This window comes from Schistocerca americana, chromosome 8 (genome assembly GCF_021461395.2).
Source record: "Schistocerca americana isolate TAMUIC-IGC-003095 chromosome 8, iqSchAmer2.1, whole genome shotgun sequence".
Lineage (NCBI taxonomy): Eukaryota > Metazoa > Arthropoda > Insecta > Orthoptera > Acrididae > Schistocerca > Schistocerca americana.
Window position 1 is genome coordinate 488724273 of NC_060126.1, and position 22129 is coordinate 488746401.

General features: G+C 41.0%; 1 protein-coding gene across 2 annotated transcripts in view; it reads right to left on the bottom strand.

Annotated features, from left to right (window-relative positions):
- Positions 1 to 5508, bottom strand: part of LOC124544605 (retinitis pigmentosa 1-like 1 protein) — an 89468-nt gene extending 83960 nt beyond the window's left edge. For both annotated transcript variants that reach the window (XM_047123197.1, XM_047123196.1), the window contains exon 1: positions 5431 to 5508. In XM_047123197.1, the coding sequence (XP_046979153.1) occupies positions 5431 to 5469 (39 nt within the window). In that variant the 5' untranslated portion in view covers positions 5470 to 5508. The remainder of the gene's footprint in view (positions 1 to 5430) is intronic.
- Positions 5509 to 22129: the final 16621 nt, after the last annotated feature.

Consider the following 22129-nt stretch of genomic DNA (forward strand, 5'->3'; position numbering starts at 1 on the left):
CGTAGAACCTCCTCATTCCTTACCTTATCAGTCCACCTAATTTTCAACGTTCGTCTATAGCACCACATCTCAAATGCTTCGATTCTCTTCTGTTCCGGTTTTCCCACAGTCCATGTTTCACCACCATACAATGCTGTACTCCAGACGTACATCCTCAGAAATTTCTTCCTCGAATTAAGGCCGGTATTTGATATTAGTAGACTTCTCTTGACCAGAAATGCCTTTTTTGCCATAGCGAGTCTGCTTTTAATGTCCTCCTTGCTCCGTCCGTCATTAATTATTTTACTGCCTAGGTAGCAGAATTCCTTAACTTCATTGACTTCGTGACCATTAATCCTGATGTTAAGTTTCTCGCTGTTCTCATTTCTACTACTTCTCATTACCTTCGTCTTTCTCCGATTTACTCTCAAACCATACTGTGTACTCATTAGACAGTTCATTCCGTTCAGCAGATCATTTAATTCTTCTTCACTTTCAATCAGGATAGCAATGTCATCAGCGAATCGTATCATTGATATCCTTTCACCTTGTATTTTAATTCCACTCCTGAACCTTTCTTTTATTTCCATCATTGCTTCCTCGATGTACAGATTGAAGAGTAGGGGCGAAAGGCTACAAGCCTTGTCTTACACCATTCTTAATACGAGCACTTCGTTCTTGATCGTCCACTCTTATTATTCCCTCTTGGTTGTTGTACATATTGTATATGACCCGTCTCTCCCTATAGCTTACCCCTACTTCTTTCAGAATCTCGAACAGCTTGCACCATTTTATATTGTCGAACGCTTTTTCCAGGTCGACAAATCCTATGAAGGTGTCCTGATTTTTCTTTAGCCTTGCTTCCATTATTAGCCGTAACGTCAGAATTGCCTCTCTCGTCCCTTTACTTTTCCTAAAGCCAAACTGATCGTCACCTAGCGCATTCTCAATTTTCTTTTCCATTCTTCTGTTAGAGTTATAAGATTACTCATATCTGTGACGAATTGTTTTTTCTTGACTTGTTAGAGTAAGGCCGAATATCGACTTCCAGTTGTGTTCTTCCTCTGTGAAAAGCTTCATCAAAGTTCATCAACCAAGTGGCAGTGGACAGGGAATTTAGTTCAGACGTAGGAGAAGGACTGAACGCAGAAGCACATGGACGCAAATGAACTCTACATTGAACATGATCACTACTAGTTAAACATGTGAAGTAAACAAAAGTTTCCAGCTCAGAATGGTTTCCCCAGTGACAGAGTACACGATATTTTCTGAGGGTGCGAGCGATCACATCTGTTGCAAAATGTTTGTCCACAGTTAATGAGATTTTCGAGTTCATTAAAGTTTTCAGAGTGTGAGGACACATCTTCAGGTCGTGAAACAGACACGCTCTAACACCTTCTGAAAAATAGTTCCTCAGTATTATAGGTCAGTAAGTTTCAATAACTGGACGCACAACGTTCATAAGAATGGGCATCTGTCAGCACGGTAAAATTCAGGACCGAAAAAAGAAATTGGCAAGCGTTCGTTAAATTAAAAGAAAAGGCACTTAGTATTCGTATTATTACCCGGACTTAAGATTAATTTTTTTGGTAAATACTCTTTTCTGCCGTGCAGAAAGTTAATCATTGAATACCATCAACGGAACAGAAACTTTCGTAAAGTGGATGTACTGTAAAGTGAATGACAAATGAGGTAGTCCTTAGCATGCCAGCAGAGAGTCACCTGTCAGAACTGTCCACTATGACTAAGTAGAGAAAGACGTAAGTTACTTAGGACCTAAGTTACAAATAAAGTGAAGTATACCTATTATAGCAGCAGTTAATTGAATACGAAACTGAAAGCGGAAGAGGAACGAGAAGAAAACGGACGTCTTGGTTGCGAAACGGTGGACAAAGAAGGGACTGCGTGATACTCACTCATTGGGACACGCCGCAGGAAACCGAGAACCTACGAAATATATGAGCGTAAATATCCGTTAGTGGATATGCACAGTAATGTGAAAAATGACACTTTTTTGTTCGGAAAATACTAATCACGAGTTTTTTGTTAAAAAACTGTCTTTCTTCGATTTAGGCTCTCCATACTACAGGGAATCCAGTATGTGGGGAAGTTCATGGACAAAGGAAAATAAAATTGGACATAATTTCATTCAACTGCATTTAGATCTGTTTAGGCAACGTTTCGAGTCGCTATGACACGAGTTCTTCCTTAGGTTGTGAGAATACACATTGTCCACCAGATTAAGATCGCCCGTAAATGGAGGCGCGAATCAAAGGGTGTTACACAGAATCATGCCGTCACAGCCAAAATTTATTGCAAATAAATTGCTGTTCTAACGAATGCCGTCCAAAGTAGAAGACATTTATTGAAACAAAAAGTGTTTCAGAAATGTCTAAATTTGAATGCTTTCGCACAGGGGAACGGAGGTTTAGTAACTGTAGTAGGAAACTATGCTCACATATAATAATGATTGAAAGTGAGTGGCAAATTGCGCGAGGATAATCGTGATCGGTGGAACATACGTGTCCTACCAACATACCTTCTTCCGAATGCTCACAGGGACTAGATCGTCCCACTTTCTCGTCATGCTGCAAAGTGGTGTGTTCACGGTTAATTTGAAGTCACCAGGCCCACGATTTTTCTTTTCTTTATAATGATATATTGAGTACGTTATTTATACGCATTTTACGCTGTTTTGCTTCGGTTTTGAAGAGATAAGTCCAGTGAGGATATGTCTGAAGATTTCTTACATTATTAGCACATACACAGTGTGTCCCAGGAGGAATGCGCAATATTCAGAGTTATGACAAGAACGATCATTCGAAGCAAAAAAGTCTAGTAACCATGGGCTCTAAAATGCATGCCCTAGGAGCTGTGAACAATTTTTCATCTTCGCAACTGAGAAAAAAATCTCTTTTACTGCAAGCTCTTTGCTTTCCATATTTTGATAGGTGGTAGTATAGACGAAAAGGAGAAAAAGTTGTCCAACAAACATGGACTCACAAGTGCATACCTTCAGAGCTGTGAGGACATATTCACGTTTGCTATTGTGAACCGCGTTACTCCGGTTGAAGAAGTGCATATAACTCTTAAGGCATGCACTTTAGAGCCCATGACCACAATACTTTATTTGGTCCATTCCACCACCTCTCAAAATATGGGCAGCAAATAATTGACAGTAGAAGAGAAATTTATATGAAAACGTGTCAGGTATGCATTTTATAGCCCATATTAATTAGGCTTTTTTTTTACTTCGAATGATCAGTCCTGTCACATTCCTTAATAGTGGCCAGTCCTCCTGGGATACCCTGTATACTGTTAGCTACATATTTTCAATTATAAACTATCGCTGAAGTGTGTCGTACATGCAAAATGAGCATGAGCACTGTGGTGACTAAATATTGGCATTATCTTTCATATTTTCTCTTAGTGCACTCAGCAGTCTACCTACACTTCATGTGGAGCTATAATAATTCAATAATTACTTGTAATGTTACCAAGTAGCTTTCCTCCTCGCTCTCGTAAGACAGTTGTAAGTCATACGTAAGATAATAAGACCGGTTTGGCAAACCAGGAATTGGTGTTCTTGAAAACGTGCAGCTTCAAACAGTAGGAGACTAGCATCCAATAAACAGCACAAGAAGACGGTACAGACACTGAAGCAGACGGAAGGAAGAAATAAGAATTAGTATCATTTAAACTCACTGCAAGGAGTCATTAGACGTCATCCTCGCTTTGAAAAAGCTCCTACGTGTTAATTTCTAAATATTAATGTCTGACACAGTATTATTGCTCGTCAATTCATTCCTACATATCTCCCTCATTGAAAGGATTAATTTTATTCTAGTCCTGCTGAACATATTAGTTCCACATAAAATTATGTTAAAACTCAAAATATTAGGCGAAAATTAGAATCTTTGGTTTACTCACAATGCATTCAAGAAACATTTCGAAAAGAGGGTGTGTGTAAAGTGTCTTGAAAATAGTTTATAAAATAAACGTACACCAAATTAAAGCAATTATTAATGGAATAGAATCAAATTAAGCCTGATGGTGCGAGGGGAATGGGATTAGGAAATAGAATACGAGTTTTGCTATGATGAAAGAAGTAAAATGAATATAAAATACATTTTGGCAATAACAAAATAAAATTTCCTGAAAAACAGAGATTCGTTAACATGACGTATGAAATTAAGTGTAAGCTAGTGGTTTTTGGAATTACTTTTCTGGATTGTGGTCTTATATGAAAGTGCAATATGGACAAGAAGTAGTATCGACAAAAAGAAAATAGACGCTATTGAGATGTGATGCTATAGGAGACTGCTGAAAATTATATGAGTGAGTCGGCTAAGAACTGTAGTGGTTATGAAAGGAAGATATAAGATGGACGTCAACAGAAGCAAAACGAGGATAATGGAATGTAGTCGAATTAAATCGGGTGATGCTGCGGGAATTAGATTAGGAAATGAGAGGCTTAAAATAGTAAAGGAGTATTGCTATTTGGGGAGCAAAATAACTGATGATGGTCGAAGTAGATAGGATATGAAATGTAGACTGGTAATGGCAAGGAAAGCGTTTCTGAAGAAGAGAAATTTGTTGACAGCGAGTATAGATTTCAAAGTCAGGAAGTTGTTTCTGAAAGTATTTGTTTGGAGTGTAGCCATGTATGGAAGTGAAACGTGGACGATAAATAGCTTAGACAAGAAGAGAACAGAAGATTTCGAAATGTGGTGCTACAGAAGGATGCTGAAGATTAGATGGGTAGATCACATAACTAATGAGGAGGTATTGAACAGAACAGAAGAGAAATTTGTGGCACAACGTGACTAGAAGAAGGGATCGGTTGGTAGGGCATATTCTGAGGCAACAAGGGATCACCAATTTAACATTGGAGGGCAGTGTGGAGGGTAAAAATGGTAGAGGGAGACCAGGAGATGAATACACTAAACAGATTCAGAAGGATGTAGGCTGCAGTAGGTATTTGGAGATGAAGAAGCTTGCACAGGATAGAGTATCATGGAGAGCTGCATCAAACCAGTCTCTGGACTGAAGACCACAACAATAACATTAATCGAAAATGAGACAAAATCAGCTTTATGGCATAATTTGATTACAAGAAGGAACAGTTTGATTGAACACATCCAGAGATATCTAGTAGTACATAAGGCAGTGGTTGAAGGAAGTGTAGAGGATGAAAATGTAAAGAGAGACGAGGTAAGCGGATACAGATTGTTGTAGGTTGCAGTAGTTATACAGAGATGAAGAGACTTCCAGTAGCATGGAGAGCTCCATCGAACAAGTCCTCAGACGAAAGAACCCAACAGCAACAAGGAATATAGATGGTATTCGCGTCATGGAATGGCTAATGGAGCATTTGTCAGTTGTGCGAGGGTTACGTACTGTTATTGGAACCGTGCGTGTGGGGTTGGCCACCCTGCCGGCGGTACTTACCCGCAGCGCGGCGGTCGTGTTGCGGCTGCGCGGCGGCATAGCGTCGGCTGGGCAGCGTCTGGCGTGCTGAGCGCGGCGCTCGGCCGTCAGTCAGTGCTGCCAGCCGCCTTCCCCACCACCTCCCCCACCACGGCGCCGAGGCGACCCCGACCGCGCCCACAAGATCTGCCGCGGCCTGATGAAATTCTGATCGCCTGGACCGCGGCCGGCGAGCGACAGGTGCCCGCACTTTCGGGGAAATAATTTTTTCCACATCGACAACTGGTTCAGGTATTCGCAGAAGACGCACTTCCTGGAAGACTCTCCCGTCAGTATGGTGTAATTATTTCTGGAAAGCTACAATCTTCTCGAAAATCAACTAAAATTTGCCCGGCGTTTACAGTTTCTGATGAACAAACAAAGCACATGCCTTATCGATACAGGTGATTATTAGACACACACACGAATTCTTCAGTACAGAAGTTATATCGCTATAATACAAGGAACTGTCGAATTTGGTATTTATATAATTATTATTTCCAAGTGATTGAGGCCCCATGGGATTAGTATGTAGATTAACACATCCACAACTTTCGTGGCGACAATTATCGTTTTGACCTGCAAGCTACACTACCGGCCATTAAAATTGCTACACCACGAAGATGACGTGCTACAGACGCGAAATTTAACCAATAGGAAGAAGATGCTGTGATATGCAAATGATTAGCTTTTCAGAGCATTCACACAAGGTTGGCGCCGGTGCCGACACCTACAACGTGCTGACATGAGGAAAGTTTCCAACCGATTTCTCATACACAAACAGCAATTGACCGGCTTTGCCTGGTGGAATGTTGCGATGCCTCGTGTAATGAGGAGAAATGCGTACCATCACATTTCCGACTTCGATAAAGGTCGGATTGTAGCCTATCGCGATTGCGGTTTATCGTATCGCGGCATTGCTGCTCACGTTGGTCGAGATCCAATGACTGTTAACAGAATATGGAATCGGTGGGTTCAGTAGGGTACTACGGAACGCCGTCCTGTATCCCAACGGCCTCGTATCACTAGCAGTTGAGATCACAGTCATCTTATCGGCACGGCTGTAACAGATCGTGCAGCTACGTCTCGATCCCTGAGTCAACAGAAGGGGACGTTTCCAAGGCAACGACCATATGCACGAACAGTTCGACGACGTTTGCAGCAGCATGGACTATCAGCTTGGAGACCAGGGCTGCGGTTACCCTTGACGCTGCGTCACAGACAGGAGCTCCTGCGATGGTGTACTCAAAGACGAAGCTGGATGCACGAATGTGCAAAATTTCATTTTTTCGGATGAATCCAGGTTCTGTTTACAGCACCATGATGGTCGCATCCGTGTTTGACTACACCGCGGTGAACGCACGTTGGAAGCGTGTATTCGTCGTCGCCATACTGGCGTATCACCCGGCGTGATGGTATGGGGTGCCATTGGTTCCACGTCTCGGTCACCTCTTGTTCGCATTGACGGCACTTTGAACAGTCGGCGTTACATTTCAGATGCGTTACGACCCGTGGCTCCACCCTTCATTCGATCCCTGCGAAACCCTACATTTCAGCAGTATAATGCACGATCGCATGTTGCAGGTCCTTTACGGGCCTTTCTGGGTACAGAAAATATTCGACTGCTGCCCCAGCCAGCCCATTCTCCAGATCTCTCACCAATTGAACACGTCTGGTCAATGGTGGCCGAGCAACTGGCTCGTTACAATACGCCAGTCACTACTCTTGATGAGCTGTGGCATCGTTTTGAAGCTGCATGGGCAGCTGTACCTGTACACGCCATCCAAGCTATGTTTGACTCAATGCCGAGGCGTATCAAGGCCGTTATTACTCCCAGAGGTGGTTGTTCTGGGTACTGATTTCTCAGGATCTCTGCACCCAAATTTCGTAAAAATGTAATCACATGTCAGTTCTAGTATAATATATATGTCCAATAAATACCCGTTTATCATCTGCATTTCTTCTTGGTGTAGCATTTTTAATGGCGAGTAGTTTATTTGTTTTTCGTTTTGAATACTTTTGTGTGTTTGTACCAACGAATAACTTAAGAAATGCGGTGTCACCGCCAGACACCACACTTGCTAGGTGGTAGCCTTTAAATCGGCCGCGGTCCGTTAGTATACGTCGGACCTGCGTGTCGCCACTATCAGTGATTGCAGACCGTGCGCCGCCACACGGCAGGTCCTGAGAGAGACTCCCTATCACTCGCCCCAGTTGTACAGCCGACTTTGATAGCGATGGTTCACTGACTACATACGCTCTCATTTGCAGAGACGACAGTTTAGCATAGCCTTCAGCTACGTCATTTGCCACGACCTAGCAAGGCGCCATATTCAGTCACAATTGAGATTGATATTGTGAATCACGTACCTTCGAGAGCGACGTTCATCATTAATGGATTAAAGTAAAGAATCAAATTAATTACGTCCGCTTTCTGAATTCTAATTCCTTGTCATGTTCCAGACCTCACGTCAGTATAGTTCTTCCCTCCTCACGCCAGCCTGCGTGATCTAAAACGCGTGCATTTCGGCCTCCTCTAGTAACACGGTGTTGGCTCTTCTGCCACCACAACAAAAAACTTTGTGCAGTGCTATTTATCATACTAACCAAATCATTATCATCATTAAGTACATTTACACGGATTCCGTAACCAGGCAATTTATAGGTGGTCGTACCATCGTCTTCCTGGTCATCCCATACTTCTTATACCATTTTATGTGTAGTCGTAAGTTCTCCTTGGCATTCGACTTTGATCAATATGTGGTATAGGTCATGCCAACCCTTTTCGTACTGTTTGATCTTTTCCACTATTCTCGAAACATCTCAGGTTTCTCTTATAATCTTCGAATTTTTACCTAACCAAAGGTCTTAGAAGTTTCATTTCTGCCCCTTTAATTCTCTGTAATTGTTTGGTCGTTAAAGTTCATACTTCGGATCCGCGGAGAATTATTAAATTTAAGTTATGTCTCTCTCTTGGTTATGTTCAGGACCGTTCACTTAAACACACCAAACAAATGTACTTTATATTGTAGTTTCTTTTAAGGATCATTATCATGAACAAGAGAGATATAACAGCCCAGGTGGCTGAATATATAAGCTTGTTCTAATATGTTATTCTCGATAATGAATTTAGTTCTAAGATATTCTTTTCCACAAAAGACCCTAGATTTTCTTTTCTTCGCAGATATTTTTAAATTACATTTTATTGTCGTTACTAGTCTTATCCATAACACTTGACCCTCATATGCGGTTGGCATGTATATTGTACACAACTCCTCCACCTCCTCCTCCTCCTCTCTTTGTTTGCTTCTTCGTCTGGCTGTCGACGTCGTTCCCCAACTTCTATCTGTCTACCTGCTCCTCCACACTCTATTCACCTCCCCCTCCCCCTCTCTTTCCTTATTTCCTCCACTCCCTCCCTCTGACCATATCCTCCTCCTCCTCTCTCTTCATCTCCACCTCAACAACTTCTTTTTCCAATTGCCTACCACCCCTCTATGCCTTCCACCTACCCCATGCATCTCCACTTCCTCCTCTCTCTCTGTTTATTTCCTCCTCGCCGTCGCTTTATACTCCTCCTCTATCCATTTCAACCTGTCCCCGGTCACTGGTATGTGTAGCCTCTGCAATACAGTTCGATAGAGCAGCCGATACTACACCCACAACACATCTGTAATGCAGGGCAAGCTACACATCAGAGGGATGAAAATTATTTATTTGCCTATGACAAACAGCCCATCACAGAAAGCACATCAATGAGGCCGACTGATACTACTCCAGCACAACATGCCTGCCACACAGGGCAGCCTACAAGTCCATTAACAGAATACTGTATTTTAACTCTGACATGGAAGTTAACCTGCAAAGCAGGTTCATTTGGCAGGCTAATACTGTTCTCACATAACATTTAAACTACTGTTACATGTGCAACCCTGTTAACAAGCAAAATATTCAGCTGGTATGCAATCTCGTGCCACACACTCTGCAACATGTCTTGTGTGATTGTGCCAATGGCACCTCTGAAGAGTTGTTGTAAAGTCACATTATCAGGAACTGCTACTCTGTACACAGTATCTTTCACATACCCACAACGAAAGAAAGATGAGAGGGTAATGTCAGGCTATCTCAGGGGCCATGGAACTGGGCCATCTCTGCCAGTCCTCCTACTAAGAAAATCATGGACTTCCAGATCCCAATGGGGGGAACAATTTGCTGAAAGATGATAGTGTGTTGCATACCCTATACATGGGGAACAGCATTATTCACCAACACATCTACGTAAACATATCCATTTACAGGGCTTTCAAGGATGGAAAATGGGCCAATCACTCGATCATGCATTAACCCACTCCAGCCATTAACCTCTGGACTGTTCTGAATGTGCTGTCATACGAATTGAAGATTTTCTGATCCTCACATCCATACATTATGGCAGTTAATTGAGCCACAAACATGAAATGAAGCCATATCGGAAAAACACATGCTATTCAAGAAATAATTATCCTTATCCAAGAGGTTCTGCATGTCCACTGCAAGTTTTTCACTTTCTGGTAGATCATCTGGTTTTAATGCCTCAACAAAATTTGATTGTGTATGCATACGCAGACTTCATGAAAATCTATATGCACTTTACTCTTTGGCACTTGAAGCACCACTAAATTTGTCTGATAGATTTCTGTGGCGACCTTGTGAATGTGGTTTGAACAGCTTACACAGTTTCCTCCGAAACCTATGATCCACTGCTGCTTCTCTGCTTCTGAACCGATCCTGGTGCTAAAAAGGTTTCATCGATGTACTGATTAACTTGATACCAGGTGCTTTCTTTCCATAATGGGACACAAACTTTTGCTGCACAGTAATCAGTGACTGGTTTCTGCTAGCTACACAACACACTGAGCTTTCTCCTGCGGGGGGCGGGGTGGAGTTATTTTCATGATAGTATATATATCATACAGTGCTCCTTGTGGCGATGTGGCGGAAATATTGACTGAGAAATTAATGTTTAACGTTGAAATCAGGATATAATTTATGGACACACTGTATAACAAATGTGGTATGTACGAGGGTTGCGCAGAAAGTAGTGCATCACATTTTTTTTCTTCAATAATTCTTTATTCAACGTAATGAGATTTACACACACAATGGAATGGTGTTTCATCTACACATACCATTCTATGGCCTTCCTCCAGCGCGACACAAGGGTGTGTATGCCCTGTCGGTACAAATCCTTGTCCTTGTGGCGGAGCCAGTGCTGCACTGTGTGAAGCACCCCTTCATCGTCCTCAAAATGTCTTCCATGAGACACATCGTTAATGGCCCAAACAAATGGAAACATTTTATATTCTTTGGCCAAACACTGGCCGAAAATGTAATATATTTGAAATCAGTGTTACCATCAAGAAATTACATGGAACGAAAACATTAATGTAAAACACATAATACACATTGGTTTACCATATCCTTCACACTGACTGCCACATTCTGCTCCTAACCAATCAACTGCATCGTCCTCTTACTGTCTTCGGGATTTGTAAAGTTATTGTTACAAAGGCAAATTAGATGTAATATGGTGACCTTATTTTGATTTCAAATGATGTTTTGAAATTGTTGCTGTAGGAAAGGGGACACTTTTCTGTATAAGTCAAGTAATCATAAAAGAAAGAGGAGCCCCTGAGAGAGTGCTAGTTAGGAATGCATGAAAATCATGTTTCTAATATATATATTGAATCTGTTTGAAATGAGACAAAAAGTGATAACGAGATAAAACACGAAAAACAAAATTCATCATCTCTCTCTGTTTGTGTAGTCGATTCTGACTTTTCATAACCCCAATGAACTGACACATTCCAGTTTCTTCTGTCCTGCACTTCCTCCTGCACATTCCAGGTTGGAAGCCATTCTTTTCTGCTGCCACTGATCGATCTCATCCTTTGTCGCCCTCCTCTCGTGGCTTCAAGCATCCCCAGTATTAAGATCCTTTCCAGTGAATCACGCTTTCTCATGATGTGCTCAGAGAGGGTCAGTTTTTGTTTTGGTGTCAGCTTCCAAGGAGGAATCTGGTTTTATTTCCTATGATATTGATGTAATTTTTTTGGTCCATATAATTATATGTCATCAGAATATGTAGTTGCCAATGCATGCACTTTCCACAACCACAGTCGAGCTTTTCCCTCAAAATAAATAAATAAATAAATACCTTCCTCTCCAGCAGCTCTGCTAGACTGAGGATTTCTCTTCCCAGTACACAAGTCAGGAAGTAGGGAAGGGGAGAGTGGAAGTGGGAGGTGTGGGAGTCCAACAGTGTCCTCCGGTGGTGGTGTTGTGAACAAGATATCCAAAATTTGAAATTCTCGTCATTTTGAATTTACCACAATTTTTGAAATACCTTCTTTTTTTAATTTACCGCCATTTTGAATTTAATAAATCTGCATAATTAATTTAATTAATTTGCATAGCAATTTAATTAATTTCTATGCCAATTAGATTGCGACATTACCATGTCTACATACCAGGGGAGAGGAGGTGGAGGGCAGCCAAGAAGAGCCACCACCTTGAATAAATTTGGCAACAACACAGACTGCACCAGTGCAAGCTTTGCTCCCCTACTCCAAATTCTTCCATTTTTTGACAAACATCCTGTATGGAGTCCATCCTGGAAGTCCACTTTGTGGGCACAGTTTCTGGAATCCCACGCCCGTGAGTTGAACCGCCTTTCACTTTCTTTGTCATCATTAACGTTGCTCTCTTGTCATATCAGGCCATACACCATACCAAAATTTATCACTTCGCTTATGTTGTAAATTTGGTGAATTCAGCAGCATCCATTCTGTCTTCCAATGTCAGCATCTCTTGTAAGTTAAGGTGAACACCTTTAGCTTAGAGGAAATAATGATCAGCAGCATGAAAGTATGGTAGTATCTTCTTAATGCCGTTTAAAAGCAGATTCCAGTTTCCAGTACGCTCAGCTTCAATGAGCTCTTCTGTGAGCGTAACCATGCGATAATATTGCACCCGTAATTCAGTTGTTTTTCCTCTTGGTTCAATGCTGCAAATCATATTATCAAACTTAGTTATAACAAGTATGTAACCATCGTTTCCATGGTATTTGAATACTGATTGTCTGTTACGGGGAGCAACAGCTCCTCAATTGTTTTCGTTACTTCTTCTTCGAAGTCAGCCTCCTGAAAGATGTAATATGACAATATCATGAGAACCATTCAGTGAACTCTTACTGCTCGAGCGTACAGATAACCACTCAAAACTTCATCTAAACTGTTTTCAGCAAATATAGCGGACAGTAATTCTCTCAAGTCACTCCCAAACATTATTATATCGATGCATCCCAAGAAGGACATTAGAAGGTGGAGCCAACCTAATCGTACAACGACGACATGTTTTACTGCCTTCGCTTTTAGAATATCCATCGCTGTCAGATAAAGTGGCTGATGGAAAGTGAATAAACACGTTTTTATGCGTTTTTTCAACATTGTTAAAAGAAGTATAAAGATATTGTGTCGAACAAAGTTGGAAGATAATTTGAAAATGGGAGCCACATTATTTTTGAAGGAACCGACTATCGGCTTCTTCCAAGAATCCCTTCCACTTTGACACATCAGTGAATTTCTTCCACTTTCCATGAGGCCACAGAATATCATACCCAAAGAACGATACTTCAAGCACTTAGTGTCTTAGTAATTAAGATCCTTTACAATAATTCTGTTTAAGCCAACACCATTTACTTATTGAGGTGATCAACTGAGGTCACCAGATGTAGACAAAAACGTTATCTAAAAATGGATCAAATGGCTCTGAGAACTATGCGACTTTACATCTATGGTCATCAGTCCCCTAGAACTTAGAATTACTTAAACCTAACTAACCGAAGGACATCACACACAACCATGGCCGAGGCAGGATTCGAACCTCCGACCATAGCGGTTACGCTGTTCCAGAATGAAGCGCCTAGAACCGCATGGCCACACCGGCCGGCTGAAAACGTTGTCTCTTCTGATCAATGCTATTATCAGATGTTTTAGCTGTGTAGGGAGTCACTGCCATGATTGGTCCCATGGAATGGAAAGTATGCAGTTCATCAGCCGCGTACATGTTAAAATCGGCGTTATCAAAGTCGAACAGGATGAATACTTCACAGTTACGTTAGAATGTTCAGGTCGTGCAATAGAGGACGTCAAATAGGAATTCTTCCATATATGGAACTATGAATCCAGTTTCACTAAGAGTTCCGACAATAAGTCTGCAACCGAACCTTTTTTACATGAATATACTGACCCCAAACAATAATGATGATAGAAATGATAGTGGCCTTACAGCAGAAATCACTGCATGTTTGATAGCACCAAGCAACACACTTTTTGTGTTTATCTAGGGTTCCTCGTTTGTTTATCAGACTCAACGACTCACAGAAATGAAGCAATTATTCAAGGATCACTCGTTGGATATCTGACAAGAAGTAATCATATGGGTCTACTGTATCACACGCCTGAGTACGGATGTCCTCACGAAGTATATTTGCAGTCTGGAACCGCGCGAACGCTACGGTCGCAGGTTCGAATCCTGCCTCGGGCATGTATGTGTGTGATGTCCTTAGGTTAGTTAGGTTTAAGTAGTTCTAAGTTCTAGGGGACTGATGACCTCAGAAGTTAAGTCCCATAGTGCTCAGAGCCATTAGAACCATTTTGAAGTATATTTGCAACAGCCCATACAATTCTCAGACGCCCTTCTCGTGGATCGATAGCTTGCTATGACAGAGACTGTCGGACAGTATTTTATAAACTGTACTTTCTAAACGCAATTTTGTGTTTTTTTATGTCTCTGAACAATCACTATATCTTAACCATACTTCCGGAAGAGAAGGGGTTATATGTGCCTCGAAGACATTCGTGATTTGGTCCTTTAACTCTCGCAAAGTAAACTAGCACACATCTGATTATTTGATTTAAGAAGAAATCATTTCCAGTACTTCATATTTCTGTGTGGATCAAGGACTTCCTTGTTTTCCTGCACCCACGATTGGCTGGTAAAAATCCCTCTGGCAAAACCAATGATACTGAACATCTATAGCACAAAAGTCCGCATCACGGGTTCGATTCAGTACTTCACGAGCCCTGTCATCATTTGACCTTTCAGCTAGCCAAATAACAGTACGTCTTAATACAAGTTTCATCACTTTATGAGCATTATTCCGCTTTCCATAGGGAAGTCTGCTAAGTTCCTCCCAATTACTCTCAATTTACCCTCCAGAATAAAAGCAGTGTGTATTTAAGTCAAATAATTCTTGTATGATCGAACATTCGGCATTGACGATGCAGGGCCTTTTGTCAAAGACGATCTAATGAGTTTCATGTTAGTGTACTTCTTCTGACAAGTACTGTGCACTTCAGCTACAGCCAGACCAATTCATAACGTACGATGTGCTGCGATTTTCCTATCCTTACTAGATTGTAGTAACGTTTCCAATCCTTTCTGGTTCAATTCAACCACATAACCATCTGCGAAACTGCCGTCTCATATAAAACACATCTCTGTACGATCTGGAGTACTCGTTTTAAATGCACTGACCGCACAAAAAAAGTAAATTCAAACGAAGAAACGAGAAGTCTGCAACACACTGGAAGACTGAACGCGGCTAACAGTGCAAACAATACAAAAGAAAGGAAGAGGACGGCAGCCTAACCTATTTACGGCATTTCAATCGAGGGAGACCTGTAGATACTTTTACACCCGAAGGTAGGGCAGAAAAATGCCTTTCTATTGGAAGTTTAATTTCAATGAACAGCTTTGGCTTACAAGAAACAACAAAATAAAATTACTTTGGATTTCAAGTGTACGACCGCTTTATAATGTCTAAAACTGGAAAACTAGATGCTTTTGTAACATGGAATTTAATGCTCTACAACTTTGGTAACTTGACATTTTTCATTTGGAGTACACCTTTTTGAGTTACAGACGTTGCAACCGAAGCTATAGCCAAGTTATCAAAAATACCCGAACCTCGACAACTCACTACTGCATTGCTTTTGACATAAAGTCCATTAGACGCAAAATTTAATGCTCTTTCGCTTTGATAATGGTAACATTTCCAGTAGCTTGCATAGTTTCTGAGTAACAGGCGGAAATCGGAAAAAAATGCCAAAATTTCTTGTTTCTTTGCAGACAACTTTGCCCTGAGGGTTTCCAAGGTCGAAAATTTTAGATTCTACGTACTCTCAACTACATTAACAACATAAAAACGTAGAATCTTCTAGCTCATTTTTTGCAAGCAAAGATCCTTTTTCGTGATGCCGTTACTGGACTAGAAGACAATTCATTAGTCCTTTTCAAAGAAGTACGCCGTCGGTCATTATCCGCCGCACTCCTGCAACAAAGCAATATGTCGACGTTATTTACGTCCCGTTTTATTTCCCCTCTCGGCAAGTCTCCCGGGATTACGTTTCCAGCAAGATAACTCCTGCCCGCACATGGCGAGAGTTTCCACTGCTTGTCTCCGTGCTTGCCAAACACTGCCTTGGCCAGAAAGTTCGCAAGAATATCTCCACAACAGCAAAGTTTGGAGCATTATGGGCAGTGCCCTCGAACCATCCCGGAATTCTGAAAACCTAACGCGCCAAGTGGACAGAATTTGGCAGTATTTTCCTTAGGAGAATTCACGTTAGTATTTTGCAGCTGTGACTTATTAAACTGATAGTTCGATAATTTTCACATCTGTCGACACCTGCTTTCTTTGGGATTCGAATTATTATATTCTTCTTGAAGTCTGATGGTGTTTCGCCTGTCTCAAACATATTGCTCAGCAGATGGTAGAGTTCTTCCAGGACTGGCTCTCCCAAGGCTGTAGTAGTTCTAATGGAATGTTGTCTACTCCCAGGGCCTAGTTTCGACTCAGGTCTTTCAGTGGTCTGTCAAACTCTTCACGCATTAGCATATCTCCCATTTCATCTTCATCTACATCCTCTTCCATTTCCATAATATTGTCCTCAATTACACCGCCCTTGTATAGACCCTCTATATACTCCTTCCACCTTTCTGCTTTCCCTTCTTTGCTTAGAACTGGGTTTCCATCTGAGCTCTTGATATTCATGCAAGTGGTTCTCTTTTCTCCAAGGGTCTCTTTAATTTTCCTGTAGGCAGTATCTATCTTACCCCTAGTGAGATAAGCCTCTACATCCTTACATTTGTCCTCTAGCCATGGCTGCTTAGCCAGTTTGCACTTCCTGTCGATCTCATTTTTGAGACGTTTATATTCCTATTTGCCTGCTTCATTTACTGCAATTTATATTTTCTCCTTTCATCAATTAAATTCAATATTTCTTCTGTTACCCAAGGATTTGTACTAGCGGTCGTCTTTTTACCTACTTGAGCGTCTGATGCCTTCACTACTTCATCCCTCAAAGCTACCCATTCTTCTTCTACTGTATTTCTTTCCCCCATTCCTGTCAATTGTTTCCTTATGCTCTCCCTGAAACTCTGTCCAACCTCTGATTTAGTCAGTTTATCCAGGCCCCTTTTCCTCAAATTCCTACCTTTTTGCAGTTTCTTCAGTTTTAATCTGCAGTTCATAACCAATAGATTGTGGTCAGAGTCCACATCTGCCCCTGGAAATATCTTACAGCTTAAAACCTGGTTCCTAAATCTCTGTCTTACCATTATACAATCTATCTGATACCTTCTAGTATCTCAAGGCTTCTTCCATGTATACAACCTTCTTTCATGATTCTTATCTTAGAAGAAAGATTAAGTAAAGGCAAACCTACGTTTCTAGCATTTGTAGACTTTGAGAAAGCTTTTGACAGTGTTGACTGGAATACTCTCTTTCAAATTCTAAAGGTTACAGGGGTAAAATACAGTGAGCGAAAGGTTGTTTACAATTTGTACAGAAACCAGATGGCAGTTATAAGAGGTGAGGGACATGATAGGGAAACAGAGGTTGGGAAGGGAGTAAGACAGGGTTGTAGCCTATCCCCAATCTTATTCAATCTGTATATAGAGCAAGCAGTAAAGGAAACAAAAGAAAAGTTAGGAGTAGGCATTAAAATCCATGGAGAAGAAATAAAAACCTTGAGGTTCGCCGATGACATTGTGATTCTGTCAGAGACAGCAAAGAACTTGGAAGAGCAGTTGAACGGAATGGACAGTGTCTTTAAAGGAGGATATGAGATGAACATCAACAAAAGCAAAACGAGGATAATGGAATTATGTCGGGTGATGCTGAGGGAATTGGATTAGGAAATGAGACACTTAAAGTAGTAAAGGAGTTTTCCTATTTGGGGAGCAAAATAACCGATGATGGTCGAAGTAGAGAGGCTATAAAATGTAGACGTGCAATGGCAAGGAAAGCGTTTCTGAAGAAGAGAAATTTGTTAACATCGAGTATAGATTTAAGCGTCAGGAAGTCGTTTCTGAAGATATTTGTATGGAGTGTAGCCATGTATGGAAGTGAAACATGGACGTTATATAGTTCGGACAAGAAGAGAATAGAAGAAAATGGTTCAAATGGCTCTGAGCACTATGGGACTCAACTGCTGTGGTCATCAGTCCCCTAGAACTTAGAACTACTTAATCCTAACTAACCTATGGACATCACACGCACCCATGCCCGAGGCTGGATTCGAACCTGCGACCGTAGCAGCAGCGCGGCTCCGGACTGGAGCGCCTAGAACCGCACGGCCGTCGCGGCCGGCGAAGAGAATAGAAGCTTTCGAAATGTGGTGCTACAGAAGAATGCTGAAGATTAGATGGTTAGATCACATAACTAATGAGGAGGTATTGAATGGGATTGGGGAGAAGTGGAGTTTGTGGCACAACCTGACTAGAAGAAGGGATCAGTTGGTTGGGCATGTTCTGAGGCATCAAAGGATCACCAATTTAGTATTGGAGGGCAGCGTGGAGGGTAAAAATCGTAGCGGGAGACCAAGAGATGAATACACTAAGCAGATTCAGAAGGATGTAGGTTGCAGTAGGTACTGGGAGATGAAGAAACTTGCACAGGATAGAGTAGCGTGGAAAGCTGCATCAAACCAGTCTCAGGACTGAAGACCACAACAACAACAACATTCCTTAAGAGGACAACTCTACCAGCCAGTCAGTGCCAAGTTGAATAACTGCTTGTGTAAGGAGCAGAAGAGGGTCAGTGACATGACTTACTCAATTTGTCTAAAACTGTAATCATTTGTTTGTCTGTAGATGTACATCACGTCTACTGATTTCCGGTTTCCTTTGTCTTTGCGTGTATTTTCAAACTATTTTGCAGACGGGGACGCCATTATTAAGACACAGAGTTACATGGCCCAGGAAAATGGAGTGTGTAGTTACCCGTAGCTTTCAGCCGTTCGCAGTTCCAATATAGCAGGGCCATATGGGCCAGACACGGTATTGCCCTTGCAGCTACTGAAAAAGCCGCTGTTCCTCTTCAAGAAACATAGGTTGGTCTGGCCTCTTCATAGGTACGCACCAGTTGCCGTTGCACCTACGGTAAAGCTATCTACGAGGGCGTGCTTAAAAGCAATGCCTCCGATTTTTGTATGTCAAATCTCTTGAACTTACACACGTAAAAAAGTATTATATCACCTCGGTTCCAAGCTCTCCTAAACACTGTATATTGTATCTCTGACACAGTCCTTTGGACTGTTCGTAGAAGTCACTGAACCGACACAAAGATATAATCATGTATGCAGGCGCAGTGCCTATGCGACTAAATGCGTAGGCGATCAGTTCCAGTCAAAACATCGGGATGGAAGCACACCATTTGTGTTGTCTGTAGTTCTGAAATGCCCGAAAGGCATCGTATCAGCATTTTTCCACGGTGTCAGGAAGGGCTGTTACCAAGGGAGGTCTTAAGAGTGAATCAAAGCTGTGCTGTTCGGTCATGTCTCAGGCACAGAAATATAGAAACTGTCGATGACTTGCCCGCTCAGGGCGTCCAAAGGCTGCTACTGCAGCCGACGACCGTTACTTATGGATTTCAGCTCGGAGGTACAGTAAGAAAAACGCTACATGACGTCGCGTTTCGACTCAAACTGTACGGCATAGACTTCATTCCCAGCGTCCATGAAGAGGTCCAGCACTGAGGCCAGGATACAGCGCAGCTTGGTAAACATGGGCCAAACAACATGCTGAACGGACTCTTCCAAGATTGGTATCAGGACCTATTTACAGACGAGAGCACCATATGGCTTCAACCAGTCAATCATCGGAGACATTTTTGGAGGTAATCTGGTCATCCTGAACTTCTTAGACACACTGCCCGGCGAGTGCAGCAAGGTGATGGTGCTCTGATGTTTTGGGGTGGTATTATGTTGGTCCAACGCACTCCACTGGTGGTCGCTGAAGGCAATCAAACAACTATAAGATAGGATGACATCCTCCGACATATAGTGCAATAGTGCAACCTTATCGGCAGCATTTCGGGGACGGATTAGTTTTAATGGGCAACAGTTTAGCACTCGTCGTGCACATCTTATGAATGCGTTCCTTCATGATAACGAAATCGCTAGATTAGGATGGCCGGCGAAGTGGCACAATACGGACCAACAGTGTCTTCAGTGTGGACAGGATGCCACGACAAGTACAGGCATGCATCAATGCAAGTGGACCTGTTGTCGGATATTAAAGGTACTGGTCTATGCTGCCATCTGGAACACAAATTCAGAAAGTTTACATTATTACTGTAGAATTTGTACTTTTTGTTTTCATGGGCGCTAAAGAGGGCTGAAATGTTGTTTTTGTATGTCTTCCACTTTTATGTAAAATGTCAGGAAGTCCTAGAACCGCGCTGAGGCAACGCTTTTATTGATGTGTGTATTTAAATGCAGCATATGATATTAGCAGTCTACCTCTGTATTCTTCTAAGTTTGAAGTCGGGTAACAAATGCTGTAAGAAAATTTTTTTCATATGATGTATTTGACAAGTATTAATTTTCAGATTTTTGTATTTCTTTTACCTACACTGAGAATGCCTGTTTCTTGCCAAATTTCGCGATTCCCGATCAACGGGAAGTACCTTATGGGTTTTGATGAGGGAGATTGTGAATATCAAAATATGTAACATAAAGGGCCGTATCTTGTGACTGCAGTGACCTCTTTGCTGATGATACAAGTATAGTAATCACACCTGAGAAACAAGAATTAACTGATGAAATTGTCAATACTGTCTTTCAGAAAATTACTAAGTGGTTCCTTGTAAACGGACTCTCACTGAATTTTGATAAGACACAGTACATACAGTTCCGTACAGTGAATGGTATGACGCCATTAATAAATATAGACCTTAATCAGAAGCATATAGCTAAGGTAGAATATTCCAAATTTTTAGGTATGTCCATTGATGAGAGATTAAATTGGAAGAAACACATTGATGATCTGCTGAAACGTTTGAGTTCAGCTACTTATGCAATAAGAGTCATTGCAAATTTTGGTGATAAACATCTTAGTAAATTAGCTTACTACGCCTATTTTCACTCATTGCTTTCATATGGCATCATATTTTGGGGTAATTCATCACTGAGGAATAAAGTATTTATTGAACAAAAGCGTGTAATCAGAATAATAGCTGGAGTCCACCCAAGATCATCCTGCAGACATTTATTTAAGGATCTAGGGATATTCACAGTAGCTTCTCAGTATATATACTCTCTTATGAAATTTGTTATTACAACCAAACCCAATTCAAAAGTAATAGCAGTGTGCATAACTACAATACTAGGAGAAAGGACGATCTTCACTATTCAAGATTAAATCTAACTTTGGCACAGAAAGGGGTGAATTATACTGGCACTAAAGTCTTTGGCCACTTACCAAATAGTATCAAAAGTCTGACAGATAACCAACAAGTATTTAAGAAGAAATTAAAAGAATTTCTGAATGACAACTCCTTCTACTCCATAGAGGAATTTTTAGATATAAATTAAGAAAAAAAAAAGAAAAAAAAAACAAAACCAAAATATAAAAAAAATAAAAAAATAAAAATAAAATAAAAATAAAGAAAAAAACACAAAAAAATAAAGTTGTTATATTAACTTAAGTACGTTCTTAAATTAACCTAATTATGTCATGTATTGGAAAATTCGACTCGTTCCACATCATTACGAAATATCGTATTCATGATCCGTGGAACTAGTATTAATCTAACCTAATCTAATCTAATCTAGGAGGCTAACATTTTTATACCACCAAGGAATCGCAGACTTAGTATGTCATATAAATTTCAACTTTATTCGTCTAAAAATGCATCTTAACAGACAACGAATAGAGACAGTCAATAACGAATGAAAAGAAAGTCGTATGATATAATTAGCAATCGACAACTTCGGTTTTCCTCTCTATTTGTACTACGAATCCTTTTGTCTTGTCAGTTGTCTTGATTCTAGGCCAATGGGAAAGACACTACGAGTTTTTATGAGTAAGTTTGCGACTGTCAAACTATGAGAAATAAATGGCCGTTTCATTCCACTGCACTGACCTAGAATCTTACAGATAATACAAAGCTAAGGTATTATATGATATAAACGTACGTTTGATACTTCTACTCATTCCTCAAGAGAAAAAACCACAATAGACGGACGGACAGACAGACAACCGGACAGTAAGCGACAAAAAAATTTTCGTATGATATAATTACATATTATAGAAATTCACAATTTTAGGATTTTTTTCCTTTAGTTTTACT